The sequence below is a fragment of the Podarcis vaucheri genome (genome assembly GCF_965113315.1).
Source record: "Podarcis vaucheri genome assembly, chromosome: 8".
In the NCBI taxonomy this organism is placed as follows: domain Eukaryota; kingdom Metazoa; phylum Chordata; class Lepidosauria; order Squamata; family Lacertidae; genus Podarcis; species Podarcis vaucheri.
The window spans coordinates 90,036,698-90,049,452 of NC_138766.1; the positions used below are offsets into that span (position 1 = coordinate 90,036,698).

The 12,755-nt window shown below is 46.0% G+C and overlaps 1 protein-coding gene across 1 annotated transcript in view; it reads right to left on the reverse strand.

Annotated features, from left to right (window-relative positions):
• The window catches only part of TSNARE1 (t-SNARE domain containing 1), a 409,645-nt gene that overhangs the window by 82,314 nt on the left and 314,576 nt on the right, over positions 1-12,755 (reverse strand). The window contains exons 9-10 of the mRNA XM_082235920.1: positions 7,097-7,169; positions 1,076-1,158 (exon numbers count right to left, since the gene is read on the reverse strand). Coding sequence (XP_082092046.1) covers positions 1,076-1,158; positions 7,097-7,169 — 156 coding nt within the window. The remainder of the gene's footprint in view (positions 1-1,075; positions 1,159-7,096; positions 7,170-12,755) is intronic.

Below are 12,755 nucleotides of genomic sequence, written 5' to 3' on the forward strand. Positions count from 1 at the left end.
GATCTCTCACATGTTCTAGGCCATGGGTAGGCAAATTAAGGCCCGTGGGCCGGATCAGGCCCAACTGCCTTCTGGATCTAGCCCGCGGATGGTCAGGGAATCACTGTGTGGATCGCCAGCTCGTGAGTTCTTTCCCTCTCCCTCCCTCGGTGGCGCGTCCTCCTCCCTCCCTCCTCCTGGCTTCTCCCTGCCCTGTCTAGAGGAGGAAGGGAGCTGGGCCTTGTTGGTGCCACCAGCAGCAGCAGCAGTGCTCGAGTGGCTGCCATTTTAAGCAGCCCCTCTCTGGAGCCCTTTCATGCACCGCTCATTGTCCCTCTGCCGCCACCACCGCCGCCATCCCCTGCTGCTCGCAAGACACAGGTAAGCAGCCACAGGGGCTCGTGGTGCTCTTCCATCACCCCCCCTCCAAAATATATTCTGGCCCCCCACAAGGCCTGAGGGACAGTGGACCGGCCCCCTGCTGAACATGTTTGCTGACCCCTGTTCTAGGCCCTGTTTTGTAGTACGGGTGTATCCACACACATTTTTCCAGAGTCCATCAACAACACTGCCTATTCTCAAACACGGCTAGCAGTTTGCATGTGCCTATTTCATTCTTGCCACAGTGCAAAGGACCTTTGGTAGAAGCTTTGAAAGACTGTGGCTTAATCCCATTTCCCTACGGGACCGCATCTGCCGGTGACACAATCTTTTCAATCAGCTGTCTAGTTAGGATGCTCGAAGAAGGGAGAACACAACAGGCGTAAAGGATGCATTTTAACACCATTTTTCAAAGAACAACAGTTGCTAATTGCTTCGTTTTCTGTTGGGAAAAGTCTGCTTAATATGCAGGTCTCAAAATGATGTCTTTAATGCAAGCTGCCAGCAGAGGAAAAAAAGTCATTTAAATCTTGGGAGGGGGGAAAGAGAGAGAGAGAGGTTAAGCTCTCATTTTAGGAACACTCTCCAAGTCACTTCCAAACACGGTAAGAGAGTTACTGGTACAGAGCCAGGTTCAATTTGCCCAAATCATTTTAAATAGCATGGATCTAATCAGGATATTTTTCTGTTCCTTAAAACACACACACAAACTTACTTGGTGTTGGCTGGCCTTGGCCAACTGCTCATTGGCAGATTGCACATTTGAGGAGGCAGTCTCGATGTTGGCTTCAATGCTATCTGTAAATTAAGATAATAGAAAGTAATTACATGGTATGGAGTAGCGAGCAAATCCCGAAATTTAATTTATACATAACCCAAGTCACACTCAAAGTGGTTGACAAAATATAGGACCAACAAGCAATTACAGATGCAAATGACAACAAATTAAAACAAAAGAGAGGCATTACAGGAAAAGAGGAATTCTGCTTTAAAATCCCCCCTCTGCAAAATAAATAAACAATAAACACACAGATATTTTTTTCAAAAAAAATACAGGATAGTGTCACCAGCAGCATAAAATGTACCCATCAATCAGGAGGGAAATGACTCTTAAAGCTGCCACAAATTCTTTGGCCCGGGGAGTTAATTACAAATCAAAGCTGGAGCGTCTCTTGCTCAAAGCAACACCTCCATCTCTCACCTAGGGGCTTTCTTTAAAAACAAAAAAAATCCTCTGTTTGGCATTAAAAGAACCATCAGATTGGGCCAATTCACCTCTCCTCTGCAGAAGACAAGAGGCCACATCAGCTCAGAAAGAAACAGCTACAGCAGTGGCCCATGGGGCTGGGTGGGATAATTTAGAATGCTACATTTTCAGACAGAAGCCATTCTGTTTTGCTTGGATATTTTCCAACGGCGACACCACCACCGCCAGCGAGTCAGGAGTGGGACCCCTTTCGCTCCATGGGAAACTCCTCAGAAAATAAATCTCGCCGTAAGGGACACGGTGACAAGGGTCACGGGAAGTAACTGATGCATGCTATCATGTAGCTTGAGGCTTTCACGTCTGATATGTCTCCCGGAGCCCGGCAAAAAACCGAGAAGCTTAATTCTGTGCAAAAAAGGACTGCCAAGGAAGAAGACAGACACACGGGTTGTTGATGTCTCCTTGATCTCTCGCCGCGTCCATCAAGGAGGGCACCCATCAGCTCTGAGCAAGGATGGTGGGCGAGGGCTGCGGGTCTCCCAACGGGTCTGCGACACAGACAGTATCCATCCAGGAAAATAAACTTCTGGGATTTCTATTCCTGGATGTTGTTCCCAGCTTTGGATATTCCCCCCCCCCCCTCTCCACTCCCAAAAGCATGCTCCTTCATGGTCTCCCGAGACAGACGCCAAGCAACCAATTTTGACACTTTCAGCAGCTCACATTATGCATGAAGCATAATTGAGGGCTGCACTGTAGGGGGACGAAAGTATGTGATGCTTTGCCGCGAAATGGGAGCGAATGTCTAGGATTGTCAGAGAATTCTGACAAAAGCAGAAATGGAAGAGGAAATTGAGAGGGTCCACTTACAGAAATCATTCCAACATGCGCAATTGGTATTTGCTGTTGCTTTCAATCCGTCAATGATATGCAGTTGATTACGGTCCCCCTTCCCTACTATTTGCATTGCGTAATGAGTAATATAATGATCCTAGGGCTATGTACAGCATTAATTACGTAAATTGCATAAGTTGCTTAGTTCTGCCCCAATGGACAGCAGGACGAATAATGTGGTTTTTGGCAGAAGACAAGCTGAGGCAGAAAGAAAACAGGGCACCATGACAGGATAGCTCAGTTGGGGAGAGTGCTGATAATGCCAAGGTTGCAGGTTTGATTCCCGTAAGAGGCACTTGCATACTCCTGCATTGCAGGGGGCTGGACTAAATGACCTTCAGAGTCCCTTCCAACTCTATAATTCTGTGTGTCTATGTGATGGATGGTGTTAAGATTGCCCTCTTGGTAGTTCTGCCACCCTCAATAGTTCAGGTGGTGGTGCACTGGGAAAGCGGATTCTCTGTGCAGCCCCTAAATTAGGGTGTGCCTGGCATCTGTACACAGAGCTAAGGGAGGAAGTTCCTCCTTCAGCTCGTTGAGGTTTCAAGGTTCAGATTAATTCTGCCAGAACCAACATTTTGCTTTCCCAAGTGATCAGGGTGTGTGTGCGCACTGCAAGATTGTATAGTGTCCTCTGTCCCTCTGTCTAAAAAAATCCCAAAGTGCTCACAGGGCTAAAAGGGTTAGTGGCACCTGCGCACCCTCCAACATTTCTCTGATGAAAATAGGGATGTCCTATCCCATAGTAATGATAATATTATTCATACCCTTCCCACCTGACTAGGTTGCCCTCAGCCACTCTGGGCAGCTTCCAACATATGTTGTTGTTTAGTTGTTTTGTTGTGTCCTACTCTTCGTGACCCCATGGACCAGAGCACGCCAGGCACTCCTGTCTTCCATTGCCTCCTGCAGTTTGGTCAAACTCATGTTCATAGCTTTGAGAACACTGCCCAACCATCTCGTCGTCCGTCATCTCCTTCTCCTTGTGCCCTTCATCTTTCCCAACTTCAGGGTCTTTTCCAGGGAGTCTTCTATTCTATGATTCTATGATTCTATGATTCTCTTCTCATGAGGTAGCCAAAGTATTGAAGCCTCAGCTTCACAATCTGTCCTTCCAGTGAGCACTCAGGGCTGATTTCCTTCAGAATGGATGCATTTGATCTTCTTGCAGTCCATGGGACCCTCAAGAGTTTCCTCCAGCACCATAATTCAAAAGCATCAATTCTTCGGCGATCAGCCTTCTTTATGGTCCAATACTCACTTCCATACATCACTACTGGGAAAACCACAGCTTTAACTATACGGACCTTTGTCAGCAAGATGATGTCTCTGCTTTTTAAGATGCTGTCTAGGTTTGTCATTGCTTTTCTCCCAAGAAGCAGGCGTCTTTTAATTTCGTTGCTGCTTTCACCATCTGCAGTGATCATGGAGCCCAAGAAAGTAAAATCTCTCACTGCCTTCATTTTTTCCTCTTCTATTTGACAGGAGGTGATGGGAACAGTGGCCATGATATTAGTTCCAACGTATATAGTTGTTGTTGTTTAGTCGTTTAGTTGTGTCCGACTCTTCGTGACCCCATGGACCAGAACACGCCAGGCACTTCTGTCTTCCACTGTCTCCCGCAGTTTGGTCAGACTCATGTTTGTAGCTTCGAGAACACTGTCCAACCATCTCGTCCTCTGTCGTCCCCTTCTCCTTGTGCCCTCCATCTTTCCCAACATCAGGGTCTTTTCCAGGGAGTCTTCTCTTCTCATGAGGTGGCCAAAGTATTGGAGCCTCAGCTTCAGGATTGGTCCTTCCAGGGAGCACTCAGGGCTAATTTCCTTAAGAATGGATGCATTTGATCTTCTTGCAGTCCATGGGACCCTCAAGAGTTTCCTCCAGCACCATAATTCAAAAGCATCAATTCTTCGGCGATCAGCCTTCTTTATGGTCCACCTCTCACTTCCATACATCACTACTGGGAAAAGCATGGCTTTAACTATACGGACCTTTGTTGGCAAGGTGATGTCTCTGCTTTTTAAGATGCTCTCTAAGTTTGCCATTGCCTTTCTCCCAAGGCGTCTTTTAATTTCATGACTGCTGTCACCATCTGCAGTGATCATGGAGCCCAAGAAAGTAAAATCTCTCACTGCCTCCATTTCTTCCCCTTCTATTTGCCAGGAGGTGATGGAACCAGTGAGTTTACCATTCAGACACTGGTTGGCCATTGTGAGAACATGATGCTGGACTACGTGGTCCATTGGCCTGAATGCCAGTTGCTGGGGAATGTGACCTGTTTGTGCGCTCATGATCCATTTTTGGACCCAGAGCCATCTGGTTGGCCACAGTAGGAAACAGGATGATGTGCTGGGTGGGCCTTTAGTCTGATCCAGCAGCCACCCTTCTTCTGTTCTTAGCATGGGATATCCTGGATTTACAAAGCTGTTGCACTACCAACCTTACTGTATGCTTGTGAAAGATGGACCATTTATAAACTCCAACTCCTCGAAAGATTCCATCAACAGTGTCTCTGAAAAATTCTACACTTCACTTGGGAAGACAAGTGAACTAATGCCAGTGTACTGGAAGAAGCAAAGATCACCAGTGTTGAAGCAATGATTCTTCAACATCAACTTCGTTAGACTGGTCATGTTGTGCAGATGCCTGATTATCGTCTTCCAAAGCAACTACTGTATTGCGAACTTAAAAATGGAAAGTGTAGGACTTCCAGGTTAGCGCCATCGGCAATGGCGGAGTTCCTCTGACCGAGAGGAACCCGCTCCGTGAAAATCGGGTCTTGCCGCCGCGGCAAAGGCGGAGACCCTTCAAAAATCCCAGGCGGAGGAAGCCTGGGAATGTCGGATTTGGCTGACACCAAGAGCGCCTCCCCTACTCGCGGGGAAACCCTTTTTAGTGGGGTGAGTGGCGCGGTGTTTTGAATCGACTGCTACTTTTGCGGAGTGAAGCCGCACAGCCGTTGCCGGAGAGCGCTGACTTTTTCCTGTGGACAATTGGACTCTAAACAACTACCCGTGAGTAGAACGGAAAATTGGACTACGAAACATTTTAATTTGGCACCGAAGCGGGAAGGTTCTAAACAGGAAGTCCGCCTTCTGCTTTTGTAAATAGACTGAAGCAAAAATTTTGCAAGCTAAAGTCTGGAAAGTCGTATATAAAGGACTAAATTTCCTTCAGTTAAAATTACCAAAACCCCTATTGGAAGCAGGAGAAGAGGGGGGGGGGAATCTTAGATTGTTTAAACCTGCTTTCGGGATATGGTTTTGGGTCAGGGGGAGTCTGGAGTCGTGGGGGTTCTTAACTTTGGAGGGACTTTGAAACATGCCTATAAATACTTTTTGGATTACAGTGCTGACTGTGGAGAATGGGCTGACCTGCTGAGGGGGGATGGAGACATGGGTAGGTTGGAGTCTCCCCGAGACCTACTCCTCAATGAGAAAGGAAGGAAATTAAGAATAAGATCAGCAAAAGACAAAGTAAAGTGCAGGTATAAACAAGAAGAAGATCTGCAGAAGGGACATGGAAAAGACTTAAGAGCCTCGGACAGAAGATCACTAGGTTGATGGACTAGATGGAATGGATAGAAAGGACTGACATAACCCGAGACCAGGAAAAAGAGACGTTGAATGAAGATTGGAAGAAAGTTTTTAAAAATTCATTTTGAGAATTAGTGTAAAATTAATGAGTGTTAGGAAAAATGTTGGAATGAAACTACTTGGCTTTAGTAGAAATGATATAAGGAGTTATGTATAAATAAGTATTAAGTTTTAAGTTTTAAAGCTTTTTATGGTAAGATAAGGTTAAAATAAATTAAGGTAATTTAATGACAGAATACAGTTAAAGATGGAAAGGATTTGCTGAGTTAATAAATAGGTTAGACTGTTAAGATAAATTATAGAACAAAAATTGAGAAAGATGGAAAGAATTTGCTGAAACAATTAATTGAACTAGAATACAAAAAGGGAGGTGTGAGGAGGTCGATGAAACAAGTAAATGAAAGATAAAGATATGGAATATTGGATTTTTAGTGTTATTGTTCTTTTTGTTATATTGTTGTATTGTTTTTTATGGTTTCCTTTTTATGTATTGTAATGTATGTCTTGTTAAATTTTGTGTTGTTTTCTTTTTTCTTTTTTCTGTAATTGTTAAACTTTTAATATTTTAAAAAATAAAAATAAAAATAAAAATGGAAAGTGTAATGCCAGTGGTCAACAAAAGAGGTTTAAAGACTCTCTCAAGGCAAGTCTTAAAAAATGTAGTATACACTGACAACTGGGAAACACTGGCCTACGAGCGCTCCAGTTGGAGAACAGCCTTTACCAAAGGTGTCATGGGCTTTGAAGATGCTTGAACTCAGGACACAAGGGAGAAATTTGCTAAGAGGAAGGCATGCTTGGCAAATCCACACTGTGATCAACTCCTGCCCGGAAACCTGTGCCCCCACTGTGGAAGGATGTGTGGATCCAGAATTGGCCTCCACAGTCACTTACGGACACATTGTTAAAACCGTGTTTATGGAAGACAATTTTACTCAGCTACAAGTGATCGCCAAAGAAGAAGAAGAAGAATCCTGGATTTAAGGAACATCATGAAACAAGCAACAAACCAACATCATTATGCTACAATGATACCTACCTATTGTGTCACCCTGCTCATATACCATAGAGGCCAGGTCCTTGATGATCTGGTTTACATCCAGCATATCACTCTGAAAAGAATAAAGAATATCAGCATTTTCTGCAAACTAAGGAACAATACATGAGATTTTTTTCCTGATCTTATCAAAAACCATTTTCATTTACAGATAGGTAGCCATGTTGGTCTGCCATACTCAAAATAAAAAATTCCTTCCAGTAGCACCTTAAAGACCAACTAAGTTATAACTTAGTTGGTCTTTAAGGTGCTAGTGGAAGGAATTTTTCATTTTCATTTAAATATCAAAGAGTTGTTCCACCTGAGCAAGAAGCAGCGTGCTCTAGGCTCTGGAGGACTCATGAGCAGAACATGTTCCTCTGTTCTTACATGATCACTTGGAATGCCACATCTCACTTTGCATGCACTCAAAGTGACGTCCAAGCCATCTTTGGGTCATGGCTTTAAGTGGGATTCACTAGACCACCCGGGTCCCTGATGAACTGGCTTTGCAGACACACACACACCCAGATGTGCTCTCTTCCCAGCTCAGTTATCCAATGCTCCCTCGAGAACGGCTCCCTTGAATATTCAATTCCACGGTGCCAGCTCATTTGCTAGTTTGCTCCTTCTGGGATTAGAACCTGTGGCGTCTGAGTAATCGCAGCCCCGCTGCTTGGAACGCTAAGCTGTCTCCCGTGATGAATTCATCAGAGGTGCCAAGTGGATCTATGCTCTTTTGGGGGAGAGAGTTCATTATGTGACTGTGAATACCACAGTACTTAATTATGTAATGCAGTAAGAATCTCATTAATTTGTAATAAAGCCGGAAAGAGTCATTGTGAATTACTGAAGGAGCGTGCGTGCACACACACACACACACACACACACACACACACGATTGAGCCACTGAACAAATCCAAGAAACAAAAACCAAGAAAAAGAGGAGGGGGGGACGGAACAAAGGCTAATGTCTCGCGAATATTATCTGTTCTCTTTGTCATTAAACACAATAAACCTTTAATTATTTATGCTAATATTAGTGAGAGCTGGACCATAAAGAAGGCTGAACGCCGAAGAATTTATGCTTTTGAATTCTGGTGCTGGAGGAGACTCTTGAGAATTCTGGTGCTGGAGGAGACTCTTGAGAGTCCCATGGACTGCAAGAAGATCAAACCTATCCATTCTGCAGGAAATCAGCCCCGAGTGCTCACTGGAAGGACAGATCCTGAAGCTGAGGCTCCAAGACTTTGGCCACCTCATGAGAAGAGAAGACTCCCTGGAAAAGACCCTGATGTTGGGAAAGATGAAGGGCACAAGGAGAAAGGGACGACAGAGGACGAGATGGTTGGACAGCATTCTCGAAGCTACAAACATGAGTCTGACCAAACTGCGGGAGGCAGTGGAAGACAGGAATGCCTGGTATGCTCTGGTCCATGGGGTCATGAAGAGTTGGACGTGACTAAACGACTAAACAACAACAACAACAATATTAACAGTTGCAAAAGGATCTGCAGAATCCTGAGGGAGGAAGAGGGGGATAACTTTTAAATCAGGGGCTGAGAAGCTTTCCTTTCTTTTTCCCAACCCAAGGGCAATCCTCTGTTGGCCACATGCCTGAGGTCTTCTTTGTGAAGGAGCTTTGTTTAGAATCACAGAAACATAGAAGTGAAGGGTTGGAAGGATCCCCAAGGGAAATGTATTCCAACCCCCCTACAGTGGAAGCATCCATGGCAGCGGACTATCCAACCTCTGTTGAAACACCTCCAATAAAGGAAGTCTACAACCGCCTGAGGGAGTCCGTTCCACTGCCAAGCAGCTCTTACCAACTGGAAGTTCTTCCTAATGTTGAGCTTCAATCTCCTTTGATGTAATTTGAAACCCCTTCCCCAGAGAGCTTAAGGTCAACAGCACATCCAAAGCACACCCATACAACTTGCCTATCTGGCTACAACAGGAACAGACAGATTAAGAGATCCAACGCATGCTCCTATCATGACAAAAAGAGCCCAAAAGATTGGTATTGGGTTACAACTGACCTATTTCCACTTTGAGCAATTGCATATCAGGGCCGGCCCTCCCATGAGGCAGAATGAAGCAGTGGCCTTGGGTGGCAGAATTCTGTGGGGCCCATGGGTGCCCCACCTCTGCTCGACAGTGGCTTCTGGAGAGATCTCAAGAGATTCCACTGGAAGCTGTTCCAGCTGTGTGACTCCAGGAAGCAAAACCTTGACACAGTCGAAAGCCCTGGTTAACTCCGCATTCCAGTGGGCCACCTGAGAATCAGCTGAAAGGCCATAAACCTGGGATAAAGCATCCCCTATCACTCTCTGGAAACTATTTGGATCCATTAAGTGGTGGGGGCGGACCATCCGAATTGGTCCCATCTCCCTGCAGAGGGGATGGGTCGCAGAGAAGTCCAGTTGCACCAGGAAGTGATCTGACCATGGCACTTCTTTTGTTTCACTTTTACTTAGTGTCAGATCACCCACATCACTGGAGGTGAACACCAGGTCTAAGGCATGTCCACTATGAGTTGGGCCAAACTTATTCAGGGACAGCCCCATGGAGGCCATGCTTTCCACGAAGTCCCGAGGAGCCCCTTGTAAGGTCGTGTCAGCATGCATGTTAAAATCCCCTAGGACAACCAAACTAGGTGTCTCCAGGAGAACATCCACCATGACCTGAAGCAGCTCGGGCAGGGAATCCTTGGTGCAGCAGGGAGGTCGGTACACCAAAAGGAATCCTTCACTGCCCCTATTGCCCAACTTCCAGAACATGCACTCAGAGAACTGGGTCTTCCCAATAGGACAAAACCACCTCATGTCTGATGTGGTGCAGCCCATAATTTCCCCACCACACGATGCCAAGAGCCTGAATCATTTTTCCACGAGTGCGTGGAGCTGTGGGTTGGATGCTACATCTGATGGTGGTACATAGTCTAGAAAAATACATACACACACCATCTTCCTCTCCAGCACACACACACACGAAGAAGGCAGACCCTCACCAAACACAAACAGGCATATTTAAGGAAGGAGAAGACGCCAACAGAATGACTAATAAACTCTAGAAGTGGGAAATGATCTGCGCATAAAGCAAACAGCAGAGGAAGGTGTTTCTCCTGAGAGCAGACAGAAACGTCAGCTTGGCTCTCAAAACCACTTTCCCACTTTCCTTTTGCTGAGCACGGGAGGCTTCCCACTTCATTAGTCCAGATGGCAGAAGCCTCTGGGACTTTGTAATTCATATTTGAAAGCAGGAAACCAAACCAAACAACAAAAAAATAGTACACTGTTTCTCACAATAGACGGAGCCGTCTACAGATCACTGTCTCCTACCTGCCTCCCTAGGTAAATTAATTGTCCACAAATATAATGCCATCCTCTGGTTCCACTATCGGCGTCATGAGGGTGAACGGGGCACATTGAACTCTGAAGATCACAGAGATTAAAATCTCATCAGGTCGCTGAAACAGGGCAGGCTGGTTCAAATTGCACAGGGTGGACAAATAGTAGTTCCAAAGGCATCTGCAGCAGGTAATGGGTACAGCTAAATATAGCACCTTCCCCCCGCTCCGAAATAGAAAATGAAACACCAATGATGGAAATGTGGATTATAAAGCAGGGGTCAGAAATGTCAGAGCAACACGCATTGCCACAAAAAGAGAACACCCTTGAGTTTTAGTCCTTTTTTGTGCTTTTAACGCACAGAAATTTCACAGGGGGCGTCCAAATGGCGGGTTTGTTATTCTCCCAGTTTAGGCATCTCTTTATGCCACAGTACTAGCGTCGCCACATCACCCGAGGCTCAAGTCTTGAGATTCAGCAGGTGGGTGCTAATTGCTCAGAGGTGGTGCCTGTTACATCTAGTGATGGATGAATCCCTCAATTTAGGCTGCCCTTTGTGTATGTTCAGGGATGCGGGTGGCACTGTGGGTTAAACCACAGAGCCTAGGACTTGCTGATCAGAAGGTCAGCGGTTCGAATCCCCGTGACGGGGTGAGCTCCCGTTGCTCGGTCCCAGCTCCTGCCAACCTAGCAGTTCGAAAGCACATCAAAGTGCATGTAGATAAAAAGGTACCGCTTTGACAGGAAGGCAAACAGCATTTCCATGTGCTGCTCTGGTTCGCCAGAAGCAGCTTAGTCCTGCTGGCCACATGACCTGGAAGCTGTATGCCGGCTCCCTCGGCCAATAAAACGAGATGAGCGCCGCAAACCCAGAGTCGGGCACGACTGGATCTAATGTTCAGGGGTCCCTTTACCATTACCTTTACCTTGTGTACGCTCAAAGCAGGAACAAAAGTGTTGCATGGTGGTACGCTACTGGAGATACATTTTTGGGGGACAGCAAGCAAGGAACAGAATATTTACACAAGGGATTAATATTTCAGCTTGTGGGCTGCATTCCCTTTTACGCTTCCTTCTAAGGCCCACACCCCGTTGGTGGTTGGGGCTGGAGGAAAAGGTTGGCAGTGTTGGGATGCGTCTGGGGAGACGGGGGCATTTGGCAGGCCCCCAGCTGGCTCCAGCCACAGGCCGGCAGCAGCAGGGCGAACTCCGGTTCTCAGAACAGCATCTATCAGTGACTCGAGCCTCAGAAGCCTTCAGAGACTGAGTACACTCTAATCAGCAGAGTGAATAACTTTTCACAACGGAAGTGGCGGACAGAGGCATATGGAAGCATATTTACAGGCATTTATTCAGCATCCGGAACAAAGGAAAAAACATGTCTGCTTCCCTTCGTGTCCAAGCAAACAGCAGCATAGCAAAAGCTATATACAGCAGAAGTTCCCAGCTGACTGTGCTGGAAGTAAACAGACATGTGACATACAACAATCCACACATCTGTTCTAAAGGTGGAATGGAACTATATCCTAACAGGCAGATCAATGAATGCAAATTTCAACTATGTGTACAAGTGGCTAGTTTCCATAAACACACATCCCCAGCCCTCTCTATCCTCCTTCTAGGCAAGAAAGAGGCAATATTAGAGTTCAAGGATACATCCCAGCCAGTGATAAGCTCTCGATGGTGCAAAGCAGGAATGGTGAGTTTTGATCTGGGGAGAGTTTTGAGGGCCATATAGAGACCTGGAGGGCCACCAGGTGTGTGTTCCTCATCCCTGACTTATTTTATCAATCCAATCCTAAATGGTAAATTTCAAGATTCCACAGGGTGCATTACACAAGAGTCTTGTGGGCCTTAAAGACTACAGTCGTAAGAGCATTTGTTAAGTCTTTCTGAGTGCTGTTGTTATTTCCAGAGTGGCCCTTGGGGGTGACCATCAGACCTGCTCCTTGGCTTGACACTCGTAAGAAATCAAGATATACAGCTGTGTCACCAGATGCATTCTCTCTCTGTTCAAAGCATCTTCCCTCATGTCATTTGCTGGCCTTATGAGGAGTCTGCGGCTCAGCGGAGCTGTTCCAAAGCCAACGTGAAATAATTTGGCAACATACTCCAGCACTGCCTAATAGAGGCGAGGCCACGTTGTGAAACAACACTTAACCATCGTCACTTATTGTCGTCCTGTGTGTCAAGCTCAGGACCAGAAGCCGCAGATGGAAAGGAGCCAGGAAGCCTTGTAGCTATTCTGCTGCTCACTGATTTATTCCTCCTGGTCAAGCCTGACAATCTCTCATGGAAAAGAATTGCAGGAG